This window comes from Equus przewalskii, chromosome 25, assembly GCF_037783145.1.
Source record: "Equus przewalskii isolate Varuska chromosome 25, EquPr2, whole genome shotgun sequence".
NCBI lineage: Eukaryota > Metazoa > Chordata > Mammalia > Perissodactyla > Equidae > Equus > Equus przewalskii.
The window spans coordinates 44,373,985-44,393,348 of NC_091855.1; the positions used below are offsets into that span (position 1 = coordinate 44,373,985).

Genomic DNA, 19,364 nt, shown 5'->3' on the forward strand with positions numbered 1-19,364 from the left:
TACTATGTGTTCTCTCATTTCCTTATCTTTGTTGTATGTTGTATTGTAGCACACGTCACATGGAGATGGGCGGCAAGAAGTTACCTCTCGCACTGGACGCTCTGGAGCTCGGTGTAGAAACTCTATAGCTTCCTGTGCAGATGAACAACCTCACATCGGAAACTACAGACTGTTGAAAACAATCGGCAAGGGGAATTTTGCAAAAGTGAAATTGGCAAGACACATCCTTACAGGCAGAGAGGTAAAATACAAATTATGCTTAATTTCTGTTATGATGCTTGCTCTGTTTAGTTCCACGTGAGAGAGAAGAGAGTGTCTATATTTGCGCTTCTTTCTAAGCTAAACTTTTTTTTTTCAGAACAGGAAACATATATTAATTATCTAGGAGTTTTTTTGCTTTCCCATTTCCTTAAATTAGTTGTAAATATTATGAGTGTTTGAATAATCTTTTTCCTTTAAAAATAGTGGTCTTTTTCAGCAGTAAACATCTGCCACCACAGTAAAAAGTGTTTTGAACATCAAGTGTAAGCTCTTGGTACTTGAAAATCAGTAGTGTTATCTGTTTTTAAAGATTTATGCTCAAGAAGGTTCTTCATCTCCCCAAATACTTTTCTCATGGCTTATATTTGATGGATTATCATGCACGAAGGCGCATGCTTTTCTAACTTGTGTGATATTGGCTTTCTGCTCAACCACATTCTCTATTTATCAGAAATACTTCCATTAAAACTACTGAGTTAACTCCTTCTTCACATTATGCTTGTGCAGCACAGAACCTGTTTTGCTTCTTTGACATGGTTTCTTGCATTTAGATCTTTCTACCTGTTGTTCCTCTGCCTGAAATACACTTCACCCTTTTGTGTAGGGATCACTTCTGGGAAGTAATCATTGACAGACTCTTTCCCCAGGCATGGGACTCATGTTAAAAATCCTGCTACTTCCCTTAGATAGCTTGTTGTACGTTATATTGGTATTGCTTATTTGCCTGTCTTCCCCCTCTAGTCTGTAGGGTAGAAGTCAGTACTTAACACAATGTTTGGCACATATTAGGTACTTAATATTGTTGAGTGAATGTAATGATACTTTTGAAGGAAGCTTTTTAAAGAAATGCTTTCTCTGTACTGGAGCCTCCTGATATGTGTGCCAAGACAGTGTTACGAATGTGCCGTGGTACAGATGCCTGCCACCCACCATACCCAGGGCTGCTGGAGCAGGACCCTGGGCCTGTTATTCTGTCAGCAAGCAGCCTGTGTTTGCTGCAGTGTGCCCTAAAAATATTCTCATTTTCTCTATGTGCTGGGACCTGAAGAAGGTTGGGGAGCACTTGTCTATGCTAATTGGAGTCTTTTTATTTATTTATCTATTTATCTATTTATTTATTTTATTGAGGTCATATTGGTTTATAACGTGTAATTTCAGGTATACATTATCATATCAGTTTCTCTATAAACTCCGTTCTGCACACCGCCACTAGTGTAGTTTTCATCTGTCACCATACACATGTGCCCTTTTTACCCCTTTTGCCCACCTTCCACCTCCTTCCCCTCTGGCAGCCACTAATCTGTTCTCTTTGTCCATGTGTTAGTTTTATCTTCCATCATATGAGTGAAGTCATATGGTGTTTTTCTTTCTTTGTCTGGCTTATTTCACTTAACATAAAACCCTCAAGGTCCATCCATGTTGTTGCAAATGGGACGATTTTGTCCTTTTTATGGCTGAGTAGTATTCTGTTGTATGTCTATACCACATCTTCTTTATCCGTTCATCAGTTGATGGGCACTTGGGTTGCTTCCACATCTTGGCTATTGTGAGTAATGCTTCAGTGAACAAAAGGGTGCATAGATCTCTTAGTATTGTTGATTTTTGTGTTCTTTGGATAAATACCCAGTAGTGGGATAGCTGGGTCGTATGCTATTTCTATTTTTAGTTTTTTGAGACACCTCCATACTGTTTTCTCCAGTGGCTGCACCAGTTTGCATTCCCACCAGCAGTTTATGAAGGTTCCCTATTTTCAACATCCTCTCCAACACTTATTATTTCTCGTCCTGTTAATTATAGCCATTCTGATGGTTGTGAGGTGATATCTCATTGTAGTTTTGATTTGTATTTCCCTAATAATTAGTGACATTGAACATCTTTTCATGTGCCTGTTGGCCCTCTGTGTACCTTTGGAAAAATATCTGTTCATATCCTTTGCCCATTTTTTGATCCGGTTGTTTGTCTTTTTGTTGTGGAGTTGTATGACTTCCTTATATGTTTTGGAGATTAACCCATTGTCAGATATATGGTGTGCAAATATTTTCTCCCAGTTGGTAGGTTGTCTTTTTGTTATGTTCCTGGTTTCCTTTGCCTTGCAGAAGCTCTTTAGTCTGATGTAGTCCCATTTTTTATTTTTTCTTTTCTTTCCCTTGCCTAAGTAGACATGGTATTCGAAAAGATGTTGCTAAGACTAATGTCAAAGAGTGTTCTGCCTGTATTTTCTTCTAGGAGTTTTATAGTTTCAGGTCTTACAGTCAGGTCTTTAATCCATTTTGAGCTAATTTTTGTGTGTGGTGTAACGTAATGGTCTACGTTCATTCTTTTGCATGTGGCTATCCAGTTTTCCAAACACCATTTATCGAAGAGACTTTTCCTTTCTCCATTGTATGTTCTTGGCTCCTTTGTTAAAAATTAGCTGTCCGTACATGTGTGGTTTTACTTCTGGGCTTTCAGTTCTCTTCTGTTGATCTGTGTGTCTGTTTTTGTACCAGTACCATGCTGGGTTTTTTTTGTTGTTTGTTTTTTTTTATTTAGGAAGATTAGCCCTGAGCTAACTACTGGAAATCCTCCTCTTTTTGCTGAGGAATACTGGCCCTGAGCTAGCATCCATGCCCATCTTCCTCTGCTTTATACGTGCGATGCCTACCACAGCATGGCTTTTGCCAAGCAGTGCCATGTCCGCACCCAGGATCCAAACTGGCGAACCTCGGGCCACCGAGAAGCTGAACGTATGAACTTAACTGCTGCGCCAGCAGGCGGACTCCCCCATGCTGTTTTGATTACTGTAGCTTTGTAGTATATTTTGAAGTCAGAGGTTGTGATGCCTCTAGCTTTGTTCTTTTTTCTCAGGATTGCTTTCGCTATTTGGGGTCCTTTGTTATTCCCCGTAAATTGTAGGATTCTCTGTTCTATTTCCATGAAGAATGTCATTGGGATTCTGATAGGGACTGTATTCAATCTGTAGATTGCTTTAGGTAATATGGACGTTTCAACTATGTTTATTCTTCCAGTTCATGATCATGGAGTACCTTTCCATTTCTTTATATCTTCTATTACTTTCAGTAATGTCTGATAGTTTTCAGTGTATACATCTTTTACCTCCTTGGTTAATTTTATTCCTAGATAATTTTACTCTTTTTCTTGCCATTGTAAATAAATGGGATTGTATTCTTAACTTCTCTTTCTGCTAGTTCATTATTAGGATAGAAATGCAACTGATTTTTGTAAGCTGATTTTGTACCCTGCCACTTTGCTGTAGTTGTTGGTAATTTCTAGTAGCTTTCTGGTGCATTCTTTAGGCTTTTCTACGTATAGATCCATCTTGTCCACAAACAGCAAGATTTTCACTTTCTTTCCTATTTGGATACCTTCTATTTCTTTTTCTTGCCTAACTGCTCTGGCCAAAACCTCTAGTAGTATGTTGAATAAGAGTGGTGAGAGTGGGCACCCTTGTCTTGTTCCTGTTCTCAGAGGGAGGGCTTTCAGTTTTTCAGTGTTAAGTACGATGTTGGCTGTGGGTTTGTCATATATGGCCTTTATTATGTTGAAATACTTTCCTTCTGTACCCATTTTATTGAGAGTTTTTGTCATAAATGGGTGCTGGGTCTTGTCAAATGCTTTCTCTGCATCTATTGAGATGATTGTGTGATTTTTATTCTTCATTTTGTTAATGTGGGGTATCACATTGATTGATACACACACATTGAACTATCCTTGCGTCCGTAGTATAAATCCCACTTGATCGTGGTGTATGATACTTTTAATGTATTGCTATATTTCGTTTGCCAATAGTTTGTTAAGATTTTTGCATCTGTGTTCATCAGTGATATTGGCCTGTAATTTTCCTTCTTTGTCTTATCCTTGACTAGTTTTGGTATCAGGGTACTGTTGACCTCATAGAATGAGTTAGGAAGCATTCCATTGTCTTCAATGTTTTGAAATAGCTTGGGAAGGATAAGTAATAAATCTTATTTGAATGTTTGGTAGAATTCTCCAGAGAAGCCATCTGGTCCTGGACTTTTGTTTTTTGGGGAGGTTTTGATTACTGTTTCAGTCTCTTTACTTGTAATTGGTCTATTCAAATTCTCTATTTCTTCTTGGTTCAGTTTTGGGAGGTTGTATGACTCTAAGAACATATCCATTTCTTCTAGGTTATCCAATTTGTCGGCCTGTAGTTTTTCATAGTATTCTCCTGTAATCCTTTGTTTTTGTTTTTTTGTGGTATCATTATAGTTTCTCCTCTTTCTTTTCTAATTTTATTTATTTGAGCCTTCTCTTTTTTTTTTTAGTGAGTCTGGCTAAGGATTTGTCAATTTTGTTTATCTTCTCAAAGAAGCAGTTCTTAGTTTCATTGATGCTTTCTATAGTTTTTTTAATCTCTATTTCATTTCTTTCTGCTCTGATTTTTATTATTTTCCTCCTTCTGCTGACTTTGGACTTTGTTTTTCTTTTTCTAGTTCTGTTAGGTGTAGCTTAGGATTACTCATTTGAGATTTTACTTCTTTGTTGAGGTAGGCCTGTATTGCTATAAATTTCCCTCTTAGAACCACTTTTGCTGTGTCCCTTAAGAATTGGTTATGTTGATGTGCCACACTAGAAGGCCCTACAACTAAAAAAAATACACAACTATGTGCTCAGGAGATTTGGGGAGGAAAAAAAAAAGAAGAATTGGTATGTTGTGTTTTCGTTTTCATTTGTCTCCAGGTATTTTTTGATTTCTCCTTTGACTTCTTCATTAATCCAGTGCTTGTTCAGCAGCATGTTGTTTAGTCTCACATATTGTGACTTTCTCAGCAATTTTCTTGTACTTGATTTCTAGTTTCATAGCACTGTAGTTGGAAAAGATACTTGATATGATTTCAGTCGTCTTAAATTTTTTGAGGCTTGCTTTGTTTCCCAACATAAGATCTGTCTTTGAAAATGTTCCGTGTGTACTTGAGAAGAATGTATATTCTCCTGTTTTTGGATAAAATGTTCTATATGTATATATTAAGTCCGTTTGGTCTAGTATTTCATTTAAGGCCACTGTTTCCTTGTTGACTTTCTGTCTAGATGATCTATCCATTGATGTAAGTGGGGTGTTGTGGCCCCCTACTATTATTGCATTGCTGTCAGTTTTCCCTTTAGGTCTGTTTGTAGTTGCTTTACATACTTGGGTGCTCCTGTGTTAGGTGCATATATATTCATAAGTGTTATGTCCTTCTGGTGGGCTGTCCTTTTATCATTATATACTGCCCCTCTTTGTCTCTCATAGTCTTTTTTATCTTCAAGTCTGATTTGTCTCATTTGCTGTCTTTTGCTTGCCATTTGTTTGGAGTATCATCTTCCATCCCTTCACTGTGTCTTTTGCTTGCCATTTGTTTGGGGTATCATCTTCCATCCCTTCACTGTGAGCCTATGTTTGTCTTTAGAGCTGAGATGTGTTTCCTGGAGGCAGCATATTGTTGGGTCTTGTTTTTTAATCCAACCAGCCACTCTGTGTCTTTTGATTGGAAAATTCAATCCATTTACATTTAGCGTGATTATTGATGTATAAAGGCTTAATAATGCCATTTTATCTCTTGTTTTCTGGTTATTTTATATTTCTGTTGTTTCTTTTCTCTTGTATTTCTGACTGCCACTTCAGTTTGGTGGTTTTCTCTTTATGATTTGTGGCTGTACTTTGATTTTTTGTTTAGTGGTTGCCATGAGGTTTGTATAAATTATCTCATAGATGAGATAGTCAATTTTCTGATAGCCTCTTATCTCCAGTAGCTTATCAGTTTCCATCCTTTTCCTCTTCCCCTTCTGAGTTTGTGTTGTCACACAGTGTTGTTGTCTGCCTTGTGAGTTTGTGACTAAATTTAAGTGTTTATAGTTATTTTTGATGCTTTCCTTCCCTTTGTCTTTTATCATATAATTAAGTATTTACTAACCTATTCTGATACAAAGCTGCAATTTTCTGATTCTGTCTATTTATCTCGTTGCTCAAGGTTTTGTAAACCTTTGGGTTTTAGTTTCAGATGGGAGGGCTCCTTTCAACATTTCTTGTAAGGCTGGCCTAGTGGTGATGAACTCCCTCAGCTTTTGTTTATCTGAGACAGCCTTTATTTCTCCATTGTATCTGAAGGATAGTTTCATTGGATAGAGGAGTATTTGCTGAAAAGTTTTTGTCTTTCAGTATTTTTGATATATCATTCCATTCTGTCTTAGACTGTAAGGTTTTTGCTGAGAAATCGATAGGGGTTCCTTTGTTAGGTTATTTTCTTCTGCCTTGCTGCCTTTTATATTTTTTCTTTGTCATTGACTTCTACCAGTTTTAACAGTATATGCCTTGGAGAGGTCTTTTTGCATTGATGTAATTAGGTGTTCTCTTGGCTTTATGTACTTCTAAGTCAAGTTCTTTCCCCAGGTTTGGGAAGTTCTCAGCTATTAGTTCTTTAAACAAACTCTCTGCTCCTTTGTCCCTCTGGAATACCTATAATCCTTATGTTGCCTTTCCTAATTGAGTCAGATATTTCTCAAAGAATTTCTTCATTTTTAAAAAAATCTTAGTTTTCTTTCCTCCTCCACCTGAAGCATTTCTATATTTCTATCCTCTAAATCACTGATTCTGTCCTCTATAACGTCAGCTCTGTTTTTTATGGATTCTAGCTTAATTTTATTTCATTTTGTTTTTCATATCCAGAATTTTTCTGGGTTTTTTGTTTTGTTTTGTTTTGTTTAGATTTTCAGTGTCTTTGGTGAAGTGTTCCTTGTGCTTGTTAATTTTATTCCTGAGCTTATTGAACTCTCTAAATTTTCTTGTATCTTGTTGAGTTTCTTTATGATAACTGTTTTGGATTCTCCTCTCCGTCTTTGGATTGTAAATTTCTGTGAGTTCAGGATTGGCTTCTGGAGACTTGTGTTCCTTCTGCTCTGAATGTTAATGTAGTTTTTCATGGTGTTTGATGAAATGATACTTGGCTGGTGCATTTGTGGTAGTATCAGGTTATCAGGTTGCAGATTCAACCTGCCACTGCTGGCGGGGGCAGGAGCTTTTGTTTTCTGATCCTGCCCTGTCTGCTGCAAGTTTTGCCAGTAGGGCTTCCCTGCATTTGCATGCTGACTGCAGCCATTTGGCAGGTCATGCACGCATGCACATGTGGGGCCTCTGTGCTCCACCAACAGGTCACTCTGGTGTGGGACCGCTGCACTTCACAGGGGATTGGCTAAGCTGGTGTGCTAGGTAGGAGGGGTTGGGAGCTTTCTTTTCCTCATGGTTGGCTTGGCTGAGCTGCTGCTTTTGGTGGGAGCTCCTTCTCAGGGGCTGAGCTGTAACATGGTGGGCACTCCCACAGGCTACAACTCTGAAAACATGCACGGGGGGCCTGGCTGCCAACACTGTGTGAACATCTGCAACCTATATTGCTGCTGCCAGAGAGGGGAAGGGGTCCACTCACCTAGTTCCGCTGCCTCCTGGGGATCCAATCCACTCACCTTGAGATGCACAGTTGTGTGGATCTCTCAGACATCCTTTTGTGCTGTGTGGGGAATGCTGCATAGGGAAGGTTGTGCTGTTCTGCTGGTTACTGAATGTCCATTCAATTGTAGCTTAGAGGGGAGAGACGAACAACTCACTCCACCATGATGCTGACTTATTCTCTGCTAACTGGAGTCTTAAGCAAAGACTCTAAGTAAAGCTTTGTTTCTTCACATACCATCTCAATTTTAGCGACAAATCTCTGGTTAAGACTCAGTTGTTGACTTGCCTGGACTGCTTTTGGAATCAGTAAAGAGCACAAGTAGGTGGAGCTTTCCTCAATGTCCTTGATCACAGCTTGTTGAAATAAGGAATAAAACCTCTGAGTTAGTTCCCACCAGGCTCAGGTGGTTACTCAGCCAGTTTCCTTACATGGGCAGAGAATGGTGGGTTAGAAGAGGAGTGGGACAGACAGAGCCCCTCCCCTTTTACTTAACATACATGGCTGAAATCTGGCCTATAGTGTTTATATCTAGTGGTTCTCTCTCCAGAAATGCTTGAATCTCACTAGATAGTGGCTAAATTTAAATTGTTTGTTTTTTTTAAACTGAACAAAACCATTTTTTCTTTTTTTCTGTTGTATTACCCAGAATCATATAAAATATAAACATAGGAATTCATTATGTAGAATGTAAAAGTTCCTTGAAATTTCTCTCCTCCAAGAGGATTATTTTCAGCAGTTTGGTGTAGATTCCCACAGTTTTTTATGTAGACATTAACTTTTTGATTATTTTAACAAAAAAGGACTCGTTGGACGTAAGGGTAATTTTTTTTAGCCACATGCTTGACCTGGTCTGGATGTTAGTGCTCATAGGTCTGACACGTTCTGTTTAATGGGACGTCATCTTCCACTGTGTGCTGGTGTCCTAGCCTATCCCCTGTCAGTGGGCATTGGGTGGTTTCTAATTTTTTTGCTGTCAGAAACATTTGCAGTGGGTATTCATTTTTTTTCTTTTTTTTTTTTTAAGATTTTATTTTTCCTTTTTCTCCCCAAAGCTCTCTGGTACCTATGTTTTTAGCTGTGGGTCCTTCTAGTTGTGGTGTGTGGGATGCCGCTTCAGCGTGGCTTGATGAGCAGTGCCATGTCTGCACCCAGGATCTGAACTGGCAAAACCCTGGGCCGCCGAAGCAGCGTGCACAAACTTAGCCACTCAGCCACGGGGCTGGCCCCTCAGTGAACGTTCTTTAACATCACTCTCTGTGCTCTTGTTGAGAGTGTTTCTGTAGGATAAATTCCTAGAAGTGGAAGTCCTGGGTCAAAGGGGATGAATATTTGACATTGTAATAGATACTGCTAAATTGGTTTTGAGAAAACATCATACTACTTTATTATCCTTCCAAAATTAATGAGTGTCCATTTTTCTACACCCTTGCTAAGACTGTGTAGATAATTTTTGTCTGATGGACAAAAAAATGGTATCAAAAACTTGCTTTTTCTTGATAACTGCTTAGATTAATGGTATTTTCATATAGTTTAGTCATATTTTCTTTTTGAAACATTTCCTGGTTATATCTGTTATCCATTTGTCTTTTCTTTTCTCTTTTAAATCTTAGTGATTTAAACCCTTTATGTGTTTCAGACATCAGTCTGATTTGTCTGGTTTCAATTCTGATTGGGGTTTCATGTGTTGGTGAGAAAGATTTAGTTTGTCCCAAAATTTTAATAATGATTTTGTATTTTCCTGTAATACTCCTATGGCTCACATTTGAATACTTAATTCATTTGGTATATATTTGGGGGGATTAGTATGAGGTATGGGAACTTTTATTGTTTCATCTGGATTACCACTTGTCCCAGGATCATCTACTCTTTCCCTCTGATTAAAGATACCTGCTTTATCACATACTAAATCCCCATATATGTCCTTTTGTTTGTCTGATTTATTTATTTAGTCTTGTACCAAACTGTGATGTTTTTATTACTGCAGCTTTTGGCTGTACTTTTTGATCTTTTGGGAGTAGGTAAAGTCTGTACTGATTATTGTTATTTTTCAAAAAATTTCATAGCTCTTCTTGCCATTCACTTAGATGAATTTTAGAATCAAGTTACTATGTTCTAAAAATAACCTTACTGGAATTTTGATTAGATTAATTTTGTTTGGAATTAATTGAATTTATAAACTGATTTTGGGGAATTTTGCTATTTTAATGATGCCACATTTTTCTATGCAGAAATATGAAATGCGTCTCAATTTTTTTTTAAGATTTGTAATTTTCTTCATCTGGGTTTTGTGTAATTCTTGTTCATTGCAAAACATTTTATAATTTTTGTCGCTATTGTGAGTGGGATTTTTTTCCCTAGCTGTTGTGAATATATGGGAAAGCTATAACATTTGTATAACATCTTGTATCTGAGCACCTTTTGAACTCACTCTCATTTTGTGTATCAAAATTAAGCAAGTTTATTTTTAAATTATGCGTTATTTTTTTTCTTTTGGCGTGCAACTCTCAATTTTAACACATTTATAGATTCATGTTACCACCATCATAATCGAGATACAGAACAGTCCCATTATTTCAGAAAACTCCTTTGTGATCCCTTGATGGTTACCCCCTCCCCCAACATAACCTCCTGCAACCATTTGTTTGTTCTTCATCCCCGCAGTTTTGTTTGTTTTGATGTCAGGTAAGTAGGATCATATAACATGATCCCTTTTGAAACTGGCTTCTTCTCACTCAGCATAATGCCTTTGAAGTTCATCCAAGTTGTATATAGGATAGTTTTCTCGGTCAACAGTGGACCACGTATACCATGGGGCTCCCATAAGATTAGTACCATATAGCCTCAGTATATAGTAGGCTATACCGCTTGGTTTTGTGTAGGTACACGCTATGGTGTTTGCACAATGATGAAATCACCTAACAACGCATTGCTCAGAATGTGTCCATGTCGTTGAGTAATGCAAGACTATACCATTGTATGCCTGGACTGCAGTTTTGTTCATTCCCCCACTGAGGGACATTTGAGTTGTTTCCATTGTTTGGCAGTTATGAATAGAACTGCATAACCATTCAGGTTTTTTTTTTTCTTTCTTGAGGGGGGAAGATTAGCCCTGAGCTAACATCTGCCGCCAGTCCCCCTCTCTTTGCTGAGGAATACTGGCCCTGAGCTAACATCCGTGTCCATCTTCCTCTACTTTATATGTGGGATGCCTGCCACAGCATGGCTGCCAAGTGTTATGTAGGTCTACATCCAGGATCCGAACCGGGGAGCCTTAGGCCGCCAAAGCGGGACTTGCAAACTTAACTACTGCATCACCAGGCCGGCCCCACCATTCAGGTTTTTATGTAAACATAAATTTTAATTTCTCTAGGATAATTAACCGGGAACTAACTAAGTGAATTTATATTATAGAAAGTTGGTTTTATTATAGGTTTATTGCAGTATAATATTTCTAATAGATAGAAGGAAACTTAAAACCTCTTTTCTATTTATTATTGTATTTTTATCACTTGATGCTGTTCTCAGCCCTCTCAAAGCTAAAATCTTTATTTCTGTTAGCATTTTCTTGCCCTTTGATGTGTCTTGCCTATTGAGGTAACTAAGACCACTAAAGAAAACCCAGAGTGTTGTAGGAAGTGGTAGTACCGATTGGGAGACTTAACTCAGTCTGAGTCAGTATAAGATAAAAGAATTATTATATATTATGTTAAGAGACAGTTTTGTGTTTTTTTTCTTGAAGATTAAAAAAATTTTTTTTTCCTTTTTCTCACCAAAGCCCCCCGGTACATAGCTGTATATTCTTCGTTGTGGGTCCTTCTAGTTGTGGCATGTGGGACGCTGCCTCAGCATGGCTTGATGAGCAGTGCCATGTCCGCGCTCAGGATTCGAACCAACGAAACACTGGGCCACCTGCAGCAGAGCTCGTGAACTTAACCACTTGGCCATGGGGCCAGCCCCTAAGAGACAGTTTTAACTGCTATCCTTGGGGTAAGAATAGAGATGAGGTAGAATTATATAGTGGAAAGAATTTCCTAAAAGAAGAAGGGAGTGGGTATAATCTGTATCATGCACTTAGATCACAAGGATGTTGGGAACATAAAAGATACATGAGAAAATTTATGCATTCATTGGAAGAATGGCATTTTTACTGAACAGACAAATTAGATTAATGACTTATAACCAAGGTGTATACTATGTACAGCTAGATAACAGTTTCTGATAAAGTCTTTAAACAGAATGATTGTGGTATAAGCCCAGTTTAAATGAGACCCTTCTCTCAGGATGATTCTTAATTTTTAGACCATGAACTAATCAGAAATAGACACCAAAATCCTTATTTTATATATATTTAAGAACACAAATACCGGTCATAAAGTTTGTCTGATTTAATTCTTTAATGAAAATGCTATCCATTCTTCTTAGTGTCATGGAAGCACTATCCCATATTTACTATGGATTTGGGGATGTTTGGTGCATTTACTGTCTTGTTTTTGGCCAGCTTTTCACAGCTGAAGGTTATTTTCTCTTCTGAAATATTGTCTGTTTCTATACTACAGTTTCCTTTGAACCTAACGTTTTCTTTCAAGCTCATTTTTTTTCCTCAACTTATTTTCATAGCCTCCCAGGGATCTCTCCCCTCACGTGAACTACAGGAGAACTCACTTGTATCTGTCATTTGGTACTTAATTGAGGCTATTTTTAATTATCTTAAAAAAATTTTTTCCATAGTAATATATGCATATAGCTTACAAAGTCAAATAGTTCTAAAAAACTTCTAACTAAAATCAGAACTTTCTTTTCCCATCACTCCTTGTCACTCAGTACCATTACTCAAAGGCTCTCACTTTCAATTCTTTAGCTCTTTCTTCTGATACTCTCTTGGCCATCTCCAAATTTGTAATTTTAGATACCACTGACTTCCTCTTTATGGAAGATGAGGATATAGCTTTCTTACATAACTCACTTCCACATCTCCTTTCTTTTCCTCAATATTTCTATTGCAATGATAGCTTTGGGTAAACTTAGATTTATTACTTAACTAAGCTCTGTAAATATTGTTCACTGTTGAACTGTGATCATTTATTTTTTTATATAATTTTTAATTTTGTCTAGAATTGAGTTGCTTCAATTTTTTTAACACCTTTATGATTCTATGTATTTACTGCTAATTGTCCCAGGTGTTCTAGCATATCTCAAACATCTTAGAGTACCCATGCATATCGTGTAATATATTAGTTCAAGAGAGAATGGGTGGGTGGACTTTAGAGACAGCAAGATAGTTCTTTCAAGGCACAGAGAAATGGGATGGTAGCTACAGGGAGATGTCAGACCAAGATATTTTTTAAAAGTTGGGCAAAATACCATGTTTGTCTGCTAATGGGAATAATTTAACAGAAAGAGAGAAAGTGGTGGCGTGGGAGAGATACTGGAGTGAGTTGAGAGATGATGATGGAGGCTTTGGCCTTGGATAATGCGAACAGTTCTTACATGGAAACAGGAAGAAGGTAGAGGGTACTGGCATAGGCACAGGTGTGCGGCTCTGTATGGTGATGGGAGCTTGTAGACGTTTTCTTCTCATTGCAGCTATTTTTTTTTCAGTGAAATGGAAAGCAAGATCATCGGCTAAGAGTGTGATTATCGATAGGAGACAGAGATCTGAGAAGGTTACAGTAATTACCGGGCAAGCTCGAGAGTGAATGGACTAGAGAAATGCAGTAGAATTGTCAGGCAACCTTAAGGCTTCCCTGAGGTTGGTGATCATGGATTTAAAGTGGGAATAGAAAGCAAGGTAGTAAATTACTCTTCAACAACATTCACTACCCCGGTGCAGCATGGCATTTGTGGATGGTTGGGATTTTGTCACACTAAGTGTAGTGAAATGGGAATGGAGTGAAGGCATTGATTTGGAGTACCCAAGGGAGTCATTACAGTGAAGAACTACAGATTTAAGTAGGAAGTAAGAACTTGAGGGAAAGGCAGACCATGCAAAGGTGGTGGGATCAATGGATTTTAGATCCTGGTGAGTTCCGACAGTTGTTGGAGTTGTAGAGCAAGTGAGTGAAAAGGTTGGAGGAGGTGGTTAGAGAGTGGGAAATTCAAAATTAGGATCATACAGCGTTTTCACATATTCATAGTTCCAAATACTAGAGTATAACAGTGCAAGTGGCTTAAGTATGTGACTTTTTTTTTTTTTCCTTTCTAGAAGCTTCTCATTTATACTGTTCAGAAATTTCACAGGTGCCAAGGAGTTGTTCATCTTCATTCATTGTTCCTGGTACTCATTAATCAGAGACCTGACTCTTGAAAAGAGCCTTGATTTTTTAAAAAATCTGTTTTCCAGCTCAGCTCTGTTTTTCTATTTTACTTTTTGGGACATCTTTAATTTTATCTTCAGTCTTTCTGTTAAATATTTGTGTGTGTGTGTCTGTGTCCTCTCCTCTCCTCCTAGCTCTTTCTTTATTCTCTGATTATTTGTATCCAGTTCAGGTGTCATGAATGCTTTTTCTTCTGTTAAGTCCCTTAGGATAGTAAAGCCTTAATTCTTTTTTTTTTAGGTAGATTTTTGCTCCCTGCATTGTATCTCTTTTCTCTGGGCTTCTTTCTTGATGTATCTCTTTCATACAGATACTTTCTTTGGAATCTGATCATCTCTAGTTGCCTATTTGTATTAAGGTGGAACCCTAAGAAGCTGATCAGAAGCTGGGTTTGCATATCTGACCACAGAGCTTTCCTGTTGGGAGTTGTTCAGTGCTTTTACTGAAGGACCCCAGATTTGTTTATCTTTAGATCTCTTTTCTGGGCCTATTTAGTTTCTTTAGATAAGAATCCTCTGTTGTGTGTGGGAAGAGCTGGTGGTCCCACCCTTCAGAGGCAGTCTGACCCTTAATTCCCCCTGCCTCACTCCTGTCTTCTCCTGGACTCATTTACCTTGAATCCAGAGCCTTGTCATCTTCTATACAGAATTAATTTCCAGCCTCTTAAGAACCAGTGGTTATTGGTCGGGTTGAGGAACTGCAGACATTCTCTGTAGAGTTTTGCCCTTAGAATAGCTCAGCAGCTCCCCCTTTCCAAGTTGTGCTGGGTGAATCACGTGTCTGGTTATACCTTCCTCTCCTCTGCTCTCTGTCTGCTCTCTTTCAGAAAATTATTGAAATACCTTCCCCGCTCTTGTCTTCTCAATGTCTTATTGTGTTTTTATGCCTCTATGCCTTTACTGTCAGTCCTCCACATTTAACTGGAAGTGTACTGTTACCTTCTCATGTGTGTGTCCTGTCTTCTATGATAGAGGAGACAACAAAGAGGGGTTAGTGGGGAGGATTCGATCTTGAGCCTTGTTTACCCTCAGCCTCTAAGTACTCAATAAGTATTTGTTGTTGATTGTAAGAATGATAAAACCAAAGTTCTTCATCCTGGGATGTGTGCTAAACTTCTTGAGATTTAGATAAGTGGTTATTTATTTTTGTCACAATTTTGTGTGCATGTGAGGACTGCGTTAATAGCTTTACAGAAAGTTTGGAGACAGGAGAAAAATCCCATGATCATAATATTATGAATACCATTTTTATTTTTGTATATTCTCCATATTTATGTGTATATTATTTCAACATACTTTTGGTCATAATTTTGTATCCTCATTTTTTCCCTCAGAATTTTATCCTAAGCAGTTTTCCATTGATGCTGCATGATCATCATAATCATAGATTCAATGGTTATGTGCAATCTAAAGTTTTTTTGCCTTAAAACTCCTTTTAACTTTTTAGATTGAGGACTCTCAAAAACCTTTTGTTTATCAGGTTATATCTACTGATATTTACTGTATTAGAAGTTATCAGTAAGAAACTTAAAATATATATATTAATTCATTTAAAATAATCACAAACCTATTACATGTTAATATAAATAATGTGTTTTTATGAAAAATAGCTATTTTCCAAAACAAATTATCAAGAAGAGTGACAGTGTTTTAATTTTTTGCAAGTCTCTTTAATGTCTAACTTAATAGAAGTTAGCTGGATTTTCCTGTCTGCTTCTGCATTCAGACTCTTTTGGCATATTGTTTTGGTTGAAGTAGATGAATAAAATCTGGCCTCACCCAAATATTTAGCTAGAAATGAGAGGAATATCTTAATACCCCTTCAGGTACTGTTCTTTGATGCTATACTAAAACTCAGCAAGTAGTAATTTCTTGGTGAGGAGCAATGATTAGTAGAATGTTTATTCAAAACAACTGTAGTAACAGACAAAAAAGAATTAATACTCAGAACAATTTGCTTCAATTGGAAATTAATGGCAGCAGATTTGGAAGCAAGCAAGCAGAAAAATGAAAGAACCTTAGTACTTTGGTAACAGATGTAACTGAAAAGCATAAAGATGATCATCATGCTTTTAAGACAATCTGGAAGTGGAGTATTCACAGTTGATCTGTAGAAACAGAAGGAAAACCCATATAAACTCAGTTCTTTTAAATTATGAATCACTTTATTATGCTTTTTTTTTCTTGAGGAAGATTGGCCCTGAACTAACATCTGTGTCAATCTTCCTCTATTTATGTGGGGTGCTGCCACAGCATGGCTTGACTAGCAGTGCTGGGTCCTTGCCTGGGATGCAAACTTGCAAACTCTGGGCCACTGAAGTGGAGTGTGCAAACTGAAGCACTAGGCCACTGGGCTGGCCCCTAATTACACAATTTTGATACTTTTGTTTGTTTGTTTGTTTGGTTTTTTTTTTTTTTGAGGAAGATTAGCCCTGAGCTAACTGCTGGCAATCCCCTTCTTTTTGCTGAGGAAGACTGGCCCTGAGCTAACATCTGTGCCCATCTTCCTCTACTTTATATGTGGGACGCCTACCACAGCACGGCTTTGCCAAGCGGTGCCATGTCCGCACTCAGGATCCGAACTGGCAAATCCTGGGCCACTGAAGTGGAATGTGCACACTTAACTGCTGCACCACTGGGCTGGCCCTGATACCTTTTTTTATTGTGATAAAAGATACATAAAATAAAATTTACCATTTCAACCATTTTTAAGTGTACAGTTCTGTGGCATTAAGTATATTTGCGTTGTTGTGCAGCCATCACCACTCTCCATCTCCAGGACAGATATAGTCAATCTCATTATTTGAAAATTCCATATTTGCAAATTCACTTACTCCCTAAAATTTATTTGTAATCCCAAAATCAGTACTCTCAGTGCTTTTGCAGTCATTTGTGGACACACAGAGAACAGCAAAAAGTTTGAATTGCTTGATGTGCATTTCCCCAGCTGAGGTTCAACAAGGTGACACTCTTGTCATGTTTCAGCTTTCGTACTGTAGACAAATGCCCTTTTTGTGGTCTGTTTAGTCCACATTTTCCGCATTTTTATGCTTTTTGTTGGCAATTTCACTGTTTTAAATGGCCCCCAAATGTAAAGCTGAAGTACTAGCCAGTGTTCTGATTGCAAGGCTGTGACGTGCTTTACAGAGAAAATACATTTGTTAGATAAGCTTCATTCAGGCATGAGTTATATCGTGCTGTTGACTGAGAGTTCATTGTTAATAAATCGATAATATATAGGAAATAAAGTTTCCTTAATAAACAGAAACACACATAAAACAAGGTTATGCATTGATCAGTTGATGAAAATATTATGACTAGGGCTCGCAGGAACCTAACCTTGTATTTCCCTAGGAGCAGTAGTTCAGTATTCACAGCGACTTTATAGAACATAATCACTGTGAATGATGAGGATCAACTGTCTCTCTCTCTCTTTTTTTTTGTTTTTGAAAAAGGAGGCTTAATTATTGCTGATAGTTTTGCCTAACAACAGATATCTGGAAAGGGCTATTAGAAAAAATCATAGGCTTTCCTCATATGTCTAATGATTTTTGATTCTCAATGTTGTCAAGAGGGGAGCATTAAGAAGCAAATTGAGAGCTCTCTCCATGAGGTGGGGTGTGTGGAGGTGCTGGTCAGGTACCTGACTTAGCTTCATGGTGGCTAGGAGTTAAGTTGGCCCCTACACTGGGACCTTCCAGTTATTTTCTCTGGTCACTTAAGTTTTTCCTGTATTGTACTCTTTGAGCACATTCTAGGCTTGTATGTGCCCTGCTACAGGTGCCTCAGATTTTTATCTCCCAGAAATTGTTTAAAGTCACTTGTCTACTGATGGCACCTCTCCCATTCTCTTTGCCATTCTTTGTTATTCTTCCTTCTTTTTTTTTTTCTTTAAGATTTTATTTTTTTCCTTTTTCTCCCCAAAGCCCCCTGGTACATAGTTGTATGTTCTTAGTTGTGTGTCCTTCTAGTTGTGGCATGTGGGATGCCACCTCAGCATGACTTGATGAGCAGTGCCATGTCCACACCCAGGAACCGAACCGACTAAACCCTAGGCCACCACAGCAGAACATGGGAACTTAACCACTCGGCCACAGGGCCGGCCCTGTGTCTTTATTCTTTAATTGAGCTATCAGGTGGGAGAAGAGAGAAAGACATGTGATGAGTATGCCATCTTATCCAAATGTCTTCATTATGGTTACAAAAAACCTTTTTATTTTTATTCTAGTTACATATTATACAGTTTAAGAGTCAAAGCTTGTTAAAAAAAAAAAAAAGTGTCCTCTGACCTCCTCTCCCCGGCTCCCAATTTCCTAATTTCCCAGGATGGCCACTTTCAGTCTTTCAAACTGATTCTTTAGGTTTTACTTTTATATCTGTAATAACATGCTTCTATTCTTAATTATTCTGTCAATTTTAGGCGTTGTCTATTGACTTTTCATTATCAATTTTTAAAGTCATCATCAGTAGTTTTAAAAACTCTTTAGTGAAATACAACACACATCCAGAAAAAGTCCTCTCATAAGTGTACGACTTGATGAATTATCACAAATAAACACATTTGCATAACCATAACTCAGAGCAAAAATATACTATGACTTGAACCCCAGAAGCCTCTCTTCTACCTCCTTCTAATCATTTCACCATCCTTCCTCCCCAAGGTATCCACTCTCCTGACGTCTAACACAGTAGATCATTTCTTCTGTTTTTTCTTTAATATCATATTAATGGAATCATACAGTATGTATTATTTTATGCCTGCTTCTTCTACTCCACTCTATGTTTGTGATATTCTTCCATGTCGTTATGTATCATTAGGTTTTAATTTGAACTTTTATTTTATAGCCCACTGTTGTTGTTTGGCTTGGTCTCCATTGCTGTGGACTGAATTGTGTTCCTCAGAATTCATGTATTAAAACCCTAACCCCCAGTGTGACTGTACTTGGAGATAGGCCCTTTGTGGAAGTTGTTAGGTTAAATTAGGTAGGTCATAAGGGTAGGACCCTGATGCAGTAAAATTAGTGTCCCTATAAGAAGAGACACCAGAGAGGTTTTTTTCCTCTCTCTGCCATGCAAAGACACAGAACATGGCCATCTGCAGGCCAAGAGGAGAGTCCTCACCAGGAACTGATTGTGCTGGTACCCTGATCTCGAACTTCCAGACTCCCAAATTAAAGAAAATAAATTTCTGCTTTTTAAGCCCCCCAGTCTATGGTATTTTTTGTTATGGCAGCCTGAGTTGACTAGTATACCATTCTTCCAGCTACTGTGTCCTCCTAAAGGATTTGGGATCTTTTTTTGCCTTCTCTTTATTGATTGTGGGTGTTTTAACACCTGCCAGGAGCAGA

General features: G+C 37.9%; 1 protein-coding gene across 18 annotated transcripts in view; it reads left to right on the top strand.

Annotated features, from left to right (window-relative positions):
• Positions 1-19,364, top strand: part of MARK3 (microtubule affinity regulating kinase 3) — a 103,650-nt gene that overhangs the window by 14,551 nt on the left and 69,735 nt on the right. For 17 of the 18 annotated variants that reach the window (XM_070593367.1, XM_070593369.1, XM_070593354.1 and 14 more), the window contains exon 2: positions 50-241. In XM_070593367.1, the coding sequence (XP_070449468.1) occupies positions 50-241 (192 nt within the window). Of the gene's footprint in view, positions 1-49; positions 242-19,364 lie in introns of those variants that run through there. The other variant, XM_070593373.1, reaches the window with a different exon arrangement.